Source organism: Mytilus edulis, unplaced genomic scaffold (assembly GCF_963676685.1).
Source record: "Mytilus edulis unplaced genomic scaffold, xbMytEdul2.2 SCAFFOLD_1408, whole genome shotgun sequence".
Taxonomy (NCBI): Eukaryota; Metazoa; Mollusca; class Bivalvia; order Mytilida; family Mytilidae; genus Mytilus; species Mytilus edulis.
In genome coordinates, this window is record NW_027267789.1 from 1 (window position 1) to 11,927 (window position 11,927).

At 32.9% G+C, this 11,927-nt stretch overlaps 1 protein-coding gene and 1 long non-coding RNA gene across 3 annotated transcripts; one reads left to right on the forward strand and one right to left on the reverse strand.

The window, feature by feature from the left end:
* Positions 1-2,837: 2,837 nt before the first annotated feature.
* Positions 2,838-5,147, reverse strand: LOC139506025 (uncharacterized). The gene is made up of 3 exons (XR_011659890.1): positions 4,962-5,147; positions 3,866-3,926; positions 2,838-2,875 (listed from the first exon to the last, which is right to left on the reverse strand). It is a non-coding gene; the product is annotated as an uncharacterized lncRNA (long non-coding RNA).
* A 1,049-nt stretch (positions 5,148-6,196) lies between these two features.
* LOC139506023 (enolase-phosphatase E1-like) lies at positions 6,197-11,927 on the forward strand. Of its 2 annotated transcripts, none has more exons than XM_071295315.1 (6): positions 6,197-6,283; positions 8,117-8,898; positions 9,215-9,383; positions 10,427-10,536; positions 10,831-10,942; positions 11,459-11,927. In XM_071295315.1, exons 1-6 carry the CDS (start codon positions 6,259-6,261, stop codon positions 11,788-11,790), a joined length of 1,530 nt encoding a protein of 509 aa, XP_071151416.1. In that variant the 5' UTR covers positions 6,197-6,258; the 3' UTR covers positions 11,791-11,927. The 2 variants fall into 2 exon arrangements, with proteins under 2 accessions (XP_071151416.1, XP_071151415.1); XM_071295314.1 differs by lacking the exon at positions 6,197-6,283 and adding an exon at positions 7,325-7,447.

Sequence of the window (11,927 nt, forward strand, 5' to 3'; positions counted from 1 at the left end):
TAAAGTATCAATTGATCTCTATAATAGTTCTAAAGCTAAAAAGCAAAATCACTTAAAATTGTCATTGAAGAGCAATTATTGCAATAAAGAGTCAACTGATGATTTTTACTTTTAGACTTAGAGGATTTTAATGGTTGTTTTTAAGTTCGTATATCTATGATAACATTCTGAAAATAATTATAAAAAAAAAACACTGAAAATTGTAATTTTTTTTTATCTGGTCTAGTTGATCGTTTTTGTTTTATAAAAAGTTTCATACTTTTCAAGTAATTATCCAAAAATAGACAAAGAACTGGTAAATGCAGTCTTCACGCTGAGTGGCAGCCCTGGCAGCCCAGGCTAGTAGAACTGCTCTCGGGCCTGTAAAAATCATATCTACAGGCCAACAGAATCTAACTAAAAAAATAAAAAATTGAGCTCTGGGCCTGTAGATTTAATACTTCATCGTGAAGACTGTAAATGTTGTCATTGAAGGGCAATAACTCCTATAATTAGTCTTCTGACAGTTTTGATGTAAATTGACAGTTGGTAGATTTTAACATTCTGACAATTTCTTCCCCTGCCATATTTTATATCAATTTACCCAGCTAGAATTTACCAAGACAGCAAGGCTATACTTTTTAAGCCATGTTGACCATGTTGGCTGACAGGCAGGGTCATTGGTCACATTGTTATAACTAGATATAACACACACAATTGTGGCCTGGTTTGGATAAATTCTTGCCAGTGGTTTCAAAGGAAAAGATTTATGTAATAATTAATGGACAAGGAGGATCCCCCATACAGAAATTGCTAACAAAAGCACATAAGTTTCACATGTGAAGCACATGAGATGCAAGTAAGAATTGTATGCAAATCAGGTTGCTCATATGTGCAGTTTGGTAGTTCATATGTGCCCACAAAAATCTAACATAATGCTCACATGTGCAATTCAAACCTCAAGTGAGCTTTTATCATCCATGTTAGTTTTATGTTAGTTTTGACACTTTGAAAAGTTTTTCCATTCTTCTAACCATTCAAAACTAACCTACATCATTGCTCATATGAGCTTTTTCAAAATGACATGCCCAATCATGTACTTCCAGTAAATTCAAATTCATGAAAAGCATGCAATAAATGGAGGTAGATGGATATGGAAAATGTTAAGTCCTATATTGTGCTATTTGAAGAAAAGCATTGTTGAAATCTGATAAAAACCAGTGTGGTTGTGGTTAATTATTTGTAAGTTATCATTTCTATTTCATTATTTTCATTTTTGTGTCAGATTTTGAAATATATTACAGTTTTAAGTCCTTTATGGGAATATATATACAGGTTGCTTCAAAATAAGTACTACATGTATAAAGATTTTTCCTTTTAAACTTTTTGAAATACACTACAGAACTTATTTATCAAAGACATTCATTGTGTACTAAACTTGCAAGTCCCTCTATTAGTTTTATAATGTAATGTTATGTTTCTCGTCATGATCATGATTATTGTTTAAATAATAAAAAAAACAAGAATGTGTCCATAGTACACGGATGCCCCACTCGCACTATAACTTTCCATGTCCAGTGGACCGTGAAATTGGGGTCAATACTTTAATTTGGAATTAAATTTAGAAAGATCATATCATAGGGAACATGTATACTAAGTTTCAAGTTGATTGGACTTTAACTTCATCAAAAACTACCTTGACCAAAAACTTTAACCTGAGCTTCGCACTATCATTTTCTATGTTCAGTGGACCATGAAATTGGGGTCAAAACTATAATTTGGCATTAAAATTAGAAAGATCATATCATGGGGAACATGTGTAGTACGTTTCAAGTTGATTGAACTTCAACTTCATCAAAAACTACCGTGACTAAAAACTTTAACCTGAGCAGGACGAACGGACAGAGGCACAGACCAGAAAACATAATGCCCCTCTACTATCGTAGGTGGGGCATAAAAAATGATATGAAAATCATAATTAACTGACAATAATTAAAGAATAACTCTTTTAACATGATGTATCAGTTATTTTATTTTCAACTGAATTATTTAAGATTTTCATTTAAATTTGAAAAATATTCCTTTTTTAAAGCAGCCATTTTGTTTTGGTCATCTATAATATTCAGGTGTGCAACATGTGAGCAACTGCTCATATGAGCAATCTAATAAAATGCACATGTGAAACAAAAGCTCATATGAGCAGTTGCACGTGAGGTTTTTAACATGCAAATTAGGTTAGTTTCATATGTGCAATTTTTTTGTTCACAAAATGCTCACCTAATTTGCATGTTAAAAAACTCGTGTGCTGAATCATGTTAGTTTCTAACGTGAGCATCTTATGTGCAACATGTTAGCACTTTTTTGGTAAGGGGAATGCTAAGTGATGAGAAGAAGCTAAAAATGGTTTCATCTGACATTTAACGGTCAATTTAGGACTTCTATCATTTGATGTTATGGTAGATCATTTATAATGTTTACAGTTTCTCTCTATCTATTATAATTTTCACAAGATTATTACCAATAAGATGTCAAACTTGAGAATCATAAAAAAATGTCATCATTTATTTTCTCATATAAGGAGTTGATCACCAGTTTTAGTTATTTGATTTATTCAATTTTAATGGGAGATAACTTAGGTTTTCTAAAAGGATATACATGACTGAATTTGATTTTCAAAATGTTGAGCATAAATAATTTTCAGCTCACTTTGACTTAAAGAAAATTAAAAGGTAAACTCACTCACCCAACTATCACATTTCCATAATCAGTGAACCCAGAAAACTTGTTAAAAAACTTTAAGGATATGTCACTTTCAAACTAGACATGTAAATAATTGTGTTAAATATACAAATTATGCATACCTCCAAAGCACTCCAGCATCTTTTGCATTTCTTGTCTGTAAAATAAAACAACTCATTAATTTGCTAATAGCCCTTGAAAACAAATAGGCACTGTTAAAGTCAATGTTCTGTTCGAATTGTGACTGTAAAAGTTGAGTTTGTTAATCTAAACCCCCCCCTTTGGAAATTCCTGACTACAGGTCTTTATCAATTCACACCAGGCATTTTCTAGCTCATTCACAGGGACTTGTTTAGTGGGTCAGACGAGGTTTTACTGTCAATAGCGATCGCTGTCCTATATAAAATACCATTTTTCAGTTGAGGTTTTACTGTCAATGGCGATCGCTATCCTATATAAAATACCAAAATGATATTTTAAAATGGTATTTTATATAGGATAGCGATCGCTATTGACAGTAAAACCTCGTCTGACCCCACTAAACAAGCCCCTGTGGCTCATTGTTGATGGCCATATTGTTACCTTCTGTTGTTTCAGTCTCCTTTGTTAGATAGTTGTCTCATTGATAATTATACAGCATCTACTTTTTTTTTATAGACACATAAAACAACATAGAAAATTAAAAATTCTGAAGACCATAATGCATTTTTCATTGAAGGTGGATGAAAGATTGAGGACCATACACATTTCTCTTGTCATTTGATTAATGCAGTGATATCATGTATTTTTCAGCTACACTTCTTTTCAGCAACTCTGGATTGAATATTAGTTTCATTCACAATAGAAGTCTTGTTGCTTTTTCCGAAAAATACAAAATAATATAAATAGTACCAATCAATTTTTGCAGTTGATATTTTGAAAGTAATTAAAATGTGTAGTAGAAACTTATCTTTTAAACTGTGTCAGATGGTTCAAAATTATTGATTTAAAAGTTATATACATTTTTTAATCAAGATCATCAAAATAGAAAAAAAATTAAAACCAACATTTTTGCCAATTCCCCAATCAGAGCAAAAATGTCATTAAATAAACTATGAAGTCCTTGGATCTATCATTTTCCATGTGTCAACAAAATTAAAACATTTACCCAACATCTTCATCTGGTCCACCCTCATTCTTCTTCTTTCTTGGTATGATAGGAGTTTCATCTGAAAACATAATATAATATGTAATACAGTGAACTTGTTTTTAAAATATAAAGCTATATAAGAAACATGAAAATACCTCAGAAAAATTGGTTTTTTTTCATCATTGTTCATGCAACTTTGTTTTTAAAGGTGGTAAACATTTTTTTTTTCTTTTGTAAATAATTTTAAAAAGGTAGTTGGTTTTCTAATTTGAGATTTTTTAAACATTTTGTCACCACTCATGTCTGTACCTTTTAAAGCTTTTGCATTAAGGAGCATATAATATATCAGGTTGTGCCAAACTGTGACTTTTTCTTCTATATTTTCAATTTAAAAATAATAAAATTTCTTTCTGCCCAAATGTATCTATTGTCTGAAATTTTGTCGGTCAGACAGAGTTTGTGATACACTGATATATCCCAGTTATCCCATTACTCATAAGGTAATGGGAAAATGAATGTTGGTTTCAAAACATATCATGCAAGTTCCTACAATCGACAGTGAGAAACTTTTTTTAACCTTATTTTTTGGTGTACACAGTAAAAATTAGTTTTGCTCTACACAGAATGTAATGATTGTTGTTACCTCTTAGACTTACATGTCTCAACCTGACAAGTTCTTGTTTATTTTCTTTATTGTCGCTACAGGAAACTTACCAAAAGCCTAAAGGAACAAACTGGGATGGGGGCTTTGACTGCCATAAGAGAGGGCCCTCTATAAAAGTTATGCTTTAGTGATTCCCTATATTATAGCCAATAAGGCAATATAGGCTATATACAGATCTAATCAACAAATTTTTCCACAAAAGGTGTGTGTGTCACTGTGTGTGTGTAAAAAGTGGGGGGGGGGGGGGGGGCACTCTCTCTAGATCCGCCTTTGGTAAAAAGGTAATGTTGACACACTTGAGATAAAAAAAAAAGCAAACGTTGAAAATATATTGGCAAAAGTTCTTGAATTAAGATGTACTATTTCTTTTTGTTCGACTTTGAATAAAAAAAAAGTATTTTAAAAATTCTTTTGTTAATAGGGCTCTGACTTCACGGTTGTTCTGAGCACCTCTGATTGGACTGCTAGATTGACTGCTCTCTGAACCATTATTATCATCATCAATGAGTTGTTTTCCTTGCTCAAGTTGTTGGTTTCCATCAGCTTTTCTTTTCTGTGCTTTCGGCATCTTGTATTCTGTATTCTGTTTTAGTTTGATGGAGTATGAGAAGATGCAGACGAACCATAAACATCCGGTAGTGCTTTGTTATAACATTACGCGGAAACACAAAGTCCGTTATATATCTTGCAGCTGCTTAATGATGGGTGTCGTATTTGAAGAATATATACTTTTTTTATGTGTGTGCATTAATAATTTTGTCCAAATTATAAATAATTTCATTTTAAAATAGATTAGGACTGCGTAAACAAATTCATGCGCGGTTTCTACTTTCGACTTAATTTTTTGCTCACCTGGTCCAAAAGATCCATATAGCTCTTTGTAAGAACCAGGCAGGGTGCCATTTACGTTTGATTTATGGGGGTTTCAGATTTTATCTATAAATGGCCTGAAGAAGCAGTAACTGAATACTGCTAAAAAAATAAATATGAGTGGGAAAATACGAGTGGTTGCCATGGTAACGGACACTCTATTTTTTGGTTGTGAAGCATAGTAAAATCTTCCAAAAATCAGCTAAATCACTACAATTCAGAGCCTGATTAGGAATAGAATCAAGCATTTTTCATAACTTTTTATATGTAACAGTGATACAACTTGGTTTTAGCATCATTTTAGTTCAGATTGCATGTAAACCAAATTTGTAAAAAATTTAAAAAATTTTGCCAAAAAATGCATATTTTCAACTTTTCTGAATTTGGGATTTTTGTAAAATTTTCAAATTTTCTATGGTATAAGCTAAATATCAGGCCCGTAGCCAGGAATTTTCAAGGGTGTGTATTCGGAATCACGAACTCGACTTTAACAGTCACTATTCGAACAGAATGTTGACTTTAACAGTGCTTATTTGTTTTCAAGGGGGGGGGGGGGGGGGGGGGGTTCGAACCCCCCTCTGGCTACGGATAATAGCCTATCAGTGATACATTGATAACCTTGGTCATTCATCGGTAGCATACACCTTTCTGAAACTGATCAGATTTAAACCTAATTGTGTCTCTGTGTCTCTGTACCTAAGCTGCTTCTCAGTATCCAGTGAATTAAAAAAATAAAATACTTTATCTGCATTTAAATACTCTTACAAGGACTTACAAGTCATTATACTTTTAACAGTATAAGTTAAACCACTATGTTTACTATACATGTATTAGCACAGAGAACGAGGAGAAAAAAGAATAGCGTATAATCTAGAAGATGAATCAGGAAATTAAAGAGTTGAGTAAGTATTATTTATTCTTATATATCTTAGATTTTTTATAATTGGATTGGAATAAATCTTTTTCATTATACTTTTAACAGTATAAGTTAAACCACTATGTTTACTATAAATGTATTATTTCTGTAAAAAAAAAAATAAAAAAAAACTGTTGCAAAAAATGGGGGGGATGCCAAATGGTATATAAATTCAAAGAAGCCAAATAAAAAACCCAAGTTTGAAAATGCCAAATGGTATCAAAAATGCATGCCTGCTTGTACTAAACAGCCGGGTTGTGGGTTAGCTGGACTTTCAGGAGTAAGTTAACCACAAGGAATGCCCACAGTGAGGCACCTATCTTTTCCTTTTTAGTACTAGTTTTTAAGTGACCAATTTGACTTGAGGGCTTAAGTTTAACTGAGACAAAAAAAGATTAACATTTTCCTGATTTTTTTTACCGAGTCACCAGGCTAGGCTCAGTCAGACTGAGCCACACTACTCATGAGGTTCGTACAAGTAATAGCAGATACTTGATACGTATGGTAGGAGACATTATCATACCTTATAAAAAGTGGGTATAGCCTCTGTGAACCCTAAACACAGAGATCCCTGTTTACGTAATGTGTGAATCCTAAAATGCCATTTTTGCTGTATCTGTAATAATTTGATAATATATGTTGGTCTTGCTAATACTTTTGTCCATCAAATTATTTTCTCAATTTATTATAGTTATGAAGAAAACAACCAAAACACTACAAAATTCGCTAATAATCGACATTTAAAGGTCGGTAACTCCAACTTGAATGATCGTCCGATTTTTCTGAAAATTAATCGTAAGATTATGTCTGTTTGCTCTTATGCTTTTGATTTTTATGTATGATTTCTTTGCCATTTAAACAGTATTTAGTATTTCCCCGCTTTCCTTGCTTATAATAGCAAAATTGCATTAAAATTCATGGCAAAACATTCATCACCGTCGATTACTTATTCTATATACAAAGCGTTTCTGTCCGTCGCGAAGTAAGGAGAAAATTAGTGACGACTTCGATTGACGTCGGACGTCATAATATCTTCAGTAGCAACGTTGTTGTCGAGCGAATCAGTTTATATTTATTTTAAGCACAGAGAACGAGGAGAAAAAAGAATAGCGTATAATCTAGAAGATGAATCAGGAAATTAAAGAGTTAAGTAAGTATTATTTATTCTTATATATCTTAGATTTTTTATAATTGGATTGGAATAAATCTTTTTTATGCCCGGTAATGTTCTTCTTACTTTATTTTATGATGGTATGATACCAAACCCGTACGTAACGGAAGGAATTGGGCTGGATTATCATATGAAGAAGACATAGTATTCTACTATTCTATATAAATCCCGCCGCATTTTTGCGCCTATCCCAAGTCAGGAGCCTCTGGCCTTTGTTTGTCTTGTATTATTATAATTTTAGTTTCTTGTGTGCAATTTGGAGTTTAGTATGGCGTTCATTATCACTGAACTAGTATATATTTGTTTAGGGGCTAGTTGAAGGACGCCTCCGGGTGCGGGAATTTCTCGCTACATTGAAGACCTGTTGGTGACCTTCTGCTGTTGTTTTTTCTATGGTCGGATTGTTGTTTCTATGACACATTCACCATTTCCATTCTCAATTTTAAAATTGACTATAGAGTTACAGGGGACGGTTGAGGAAATGCTGGAAAAATGAAATATAAAATCAAACTTAAATTTTGTTTGAATAAACCTACTAGGATGAACCTTGTAAAGTGGACATCGGCTAATTAAACTTTTAGTTAAAATTGTGTTACATTATGGTTATTATCGTCACATGGTCTTTAATATATTTTATACTATTTTCAGCAATGGATGAAGATAAGGAGATCTTTGAACGCAACTTGAGCGGGTTTACTCTATCTATATTGCATGCTGCTTGTAGTGAAACGGAAACAGATGCAGTGTCCGTTCAACAAACAAAGGACACTGAAACAGCGAGTGAAGAGGAGATAGAAGCTTTCTTTGGAGATGTCAGAACCAAAGAGCTTGACAGACTAACTGCTACACAGAAAGAACAAAACGACGAAGCAGGGACCACAGAATCAGCGAGTGAAGAGGAAAGAGCTGCTTTCTTTGGAGATGTCAGAACCAAAGAGTTTGAGAGACTTGCTGCAACAATGAAAGAACACAGCGATGAAGCAGGTAACACAGAAACTGCGAGTGAAGAAGAGAGAATTTCTTTCTTCAAAGATGTCAGAACCAAAGAGTTAGACAGTATGTATGCAACATGTAACACACAAGTCGACAAGACAGAGAATCAGGACCTACAAGCAAAACCAGTAATTCGTACAGAGGAGATTATTCAAAATCAGGTCGACACAGAGGCACTAGATTCAGAAGAAACAGCTAACGAAGAGGACCGTGTAGCATTCTTTCAATCGGTAAGAGATGCAGAGCGAAAAAAACTTGTTGACGCATTTGAAAGAGAAAAAATATGGAAAGAAGAAAGAGAGGAGAGACGCGCGAAAAAAAGACAGGAACAAATAAGAAGAATGTTTGAGGAGTTTCACAAACCAGCTGTGAGTCCATCATCAGCGTCATATTCACCTGCGCAAGAACCAGGTCCATCCAATGAGCAGTACCATCAGGTAGACAATGATATCCTATTTTGCATCTTATTAAAAATATCAAAATAATGAAAATTATACAACTCAGTATGAATTGGTACGAAGTTCTAAATTTGAGCCATAATACAATTGTTTCATTCGATCGCATTCAGGCTAGTCGTTGTTTATGTTGATAATGTTAACTTTTTTGTAATTATAATAAATTATTAATAATTTAGTTCAAAACTGAGTTTATTCACTTGATAACTTGAATGTTTGTTTTGAATATTTTTAGAACAGAAAATGACTAATGTATTACAAATTTAATTGCTAAATTATTGGTTTCTTTATTTTAAAGTACCCAAGCAGCAGTAATGCTGAATATAATATCATGCTGAAAGCCTCAGTCTCAAAACTTCACGAGAGAGTGAAAGCTTTCGCCGAAGAACAAAAAGATCTCCAGCAAAAACTTGAACAATCACATGCCACAAAACCCAGAGCGGATACAGATGAAAATAAAGAAAACAGTAAGTTTATTATAAGGTATTTTGAAATAGGAATATTAAAAGTAAGACGTGTATTAGGAAACAAAAAACTAAAGAGGCTGTAAATTCATTTTATTTCGGCAATAACAAAGGTTAAGTTGATAATCTGGCCATACGCTTCAATATTTCAGTATATTCCAAGAACATTTTATTCCTTTCATCTGAGATGAAATTCAGGCTAAGATTATTAATATTTTCTAGCTATACTATAAAATGGATTATGCTAAGAAAACCGGAATAGCTTAGCCGACTATTACCAGACGAGATGATTCTGTGGGAAACTTAATACATATTTTAACGTTATTATGATTTCAGCAAAGTTCTAACATGGAATTATAACGTATAAACTTGGAAACATTTATTAGGTGGTGTGTCTTGTGTTGTTGTTGCAATTTCAATAAAGCATTGTATTTTTGGTATGTCCATTCACTTGTGATGGACTGGTTTTCTTTAAAAGTCGTTATCTGTATGATTTACGTGGTGCAGGTGCCTTTCCTTGTTTTACTCGTATATCAGCATTGCTCTTATCTACTTATTATAATTTGTCTTTATTTCGTTATATATTAACTTGTATTATTCAGATTTCATTAATTTAAGCCGTTACAATTATTACACTTACACATGCAACTAATAACGCATACTAGAAGGGAACATGTTGAAAAATGCCAAAAGAGGTAAACAAACCCCCAAAAAACTTATAAAATTGCTTTCAAATCGGCCGTCATGCATCTATTAACGTTATATGTATTTCAGTGTTTACTTTTATACATATAATATAAATGCAATTTCTTGGTTGGGATTTTCTTGTGTGTAACACATTTGCTATACGATTTGCTACTGACTCCCTACTTATATACAAAGAGTTAGTAAAATCGGCCGAAAATAGGGATTCGACCAGATCCGCTATTGATTTCTATGGAAACGGAGGGCAACCCATATAACTAATTTTATATTTTAACAATTAAGTACGTGAACCAAATACAAAAGATGAAGTACTTTAAAAACTATACCAATATATTTCAAAGGACACATCAGCATAAGAACAAGAAGTGATGTAGAAATACTTTTAGAGGACAGAACCAATGACGTAAAGAAGACAGGCTCTGTCAGACGCTTTGTAAGCAGGATGTTCAAGGTAAAGATGAGAAAACTTATATTTCTGGTTATATTATATTGCTTTGAGTTTTTTTATTGTCATATATCCCGTATCTCGTTTCACTACTTTAATGATCTCGTATCTCATTTCACTGTTGTAAATATCTCGTATGTCATCACTTCACTACTGTATATGTCTGTTCATTTGTATAAATTTTGTCTCGTTACCTTGGCATTGACCATTTACAATTATCTAACAATTAAAACACCATTGCATGATATTTAATTTTGATGAAAAATATTATTTAAATTGAGTGTTTTTTTTTATTTCCAGAGAAGCAAATCAACGACAGCTGATTTCAGTTCTAAGCAGATAGACCCAGAAGAACTAAAGCTAGATTTGTCCTTGTTAGACGATAGCAAAGAGAAAGACTGTGAAGAGGAAGGTAATAACCTCAATATTATGATATTTCAAACATTTCACTCGTTTGATGTTGTTGTTGTATTGTTGTTGTTGTTGTAATTGTCCATAACTCTGCCAAAGCTTTTCAAGTCTGAGTATATGAACAGCGTCAAGCGTATCTAGTGAAGCTTTTTGTTAGAAATTACATGCACAGCTAATGGGAAATCAGTGCCTCAGAGTACTCACCATCCAAAAAGACACAATCAATATCGCTAGTTTTGTGATTGAAACATGATTGAAGTGTATATGCGTTGTTATAAAATCATAATTGCAACACCTTACATTAAAAAAAAACCTGATAATGTCCATCTATTTGTATTTAATAATCTGATTTTTTTTATTCCGCCTGTAAAAAACGTTTGGTCTTAAGCGTATTATTGATCGATTATTCCGGAAACATTTGTCATGTGCACTAGAATCGGTACCATTACATCGTATCGACTAAAATACAATAAAACTTAGGGTAATAATTTATTCTTGTAATTTTTCTTTGATTTAGACCATCCAGATACAGCCAGAACATCAAACAGTGAATGGTACACACTCAGTGATATTGAAGAACCACCGAGGCCAAGGCTAAAGCCATTTTTTACTCCACTAAAAGAAACACACGAGACAACAAGATCAAAGCTATCTGGTTCCACCAATCATAAAGTTGCTGAAGCAATCAACCAATTTCTGCTCAATGAACCAACCAAATCAGATCCGACTGAAATACCAGTTTACAGTGGTTCTACTGGTAGATTTCATCGTTTCAGGAAATGGTTTGGACAACTTTGCTGTTGCTGCTGTAGCCAGAATGATGAAGATAGGGATACAGTTTGTTCTTGATTTAATGAGATGGGTTTTTGTTCATTTATTTATTTGTTTATTTTTCTTGTGTTCAATTATTAAATTGTTTATTGTTTTCTTTTGTTCACTTAGTTAATTGTTTATTTTTTTCTATTAAAATTTTGTTTTGTTATTAA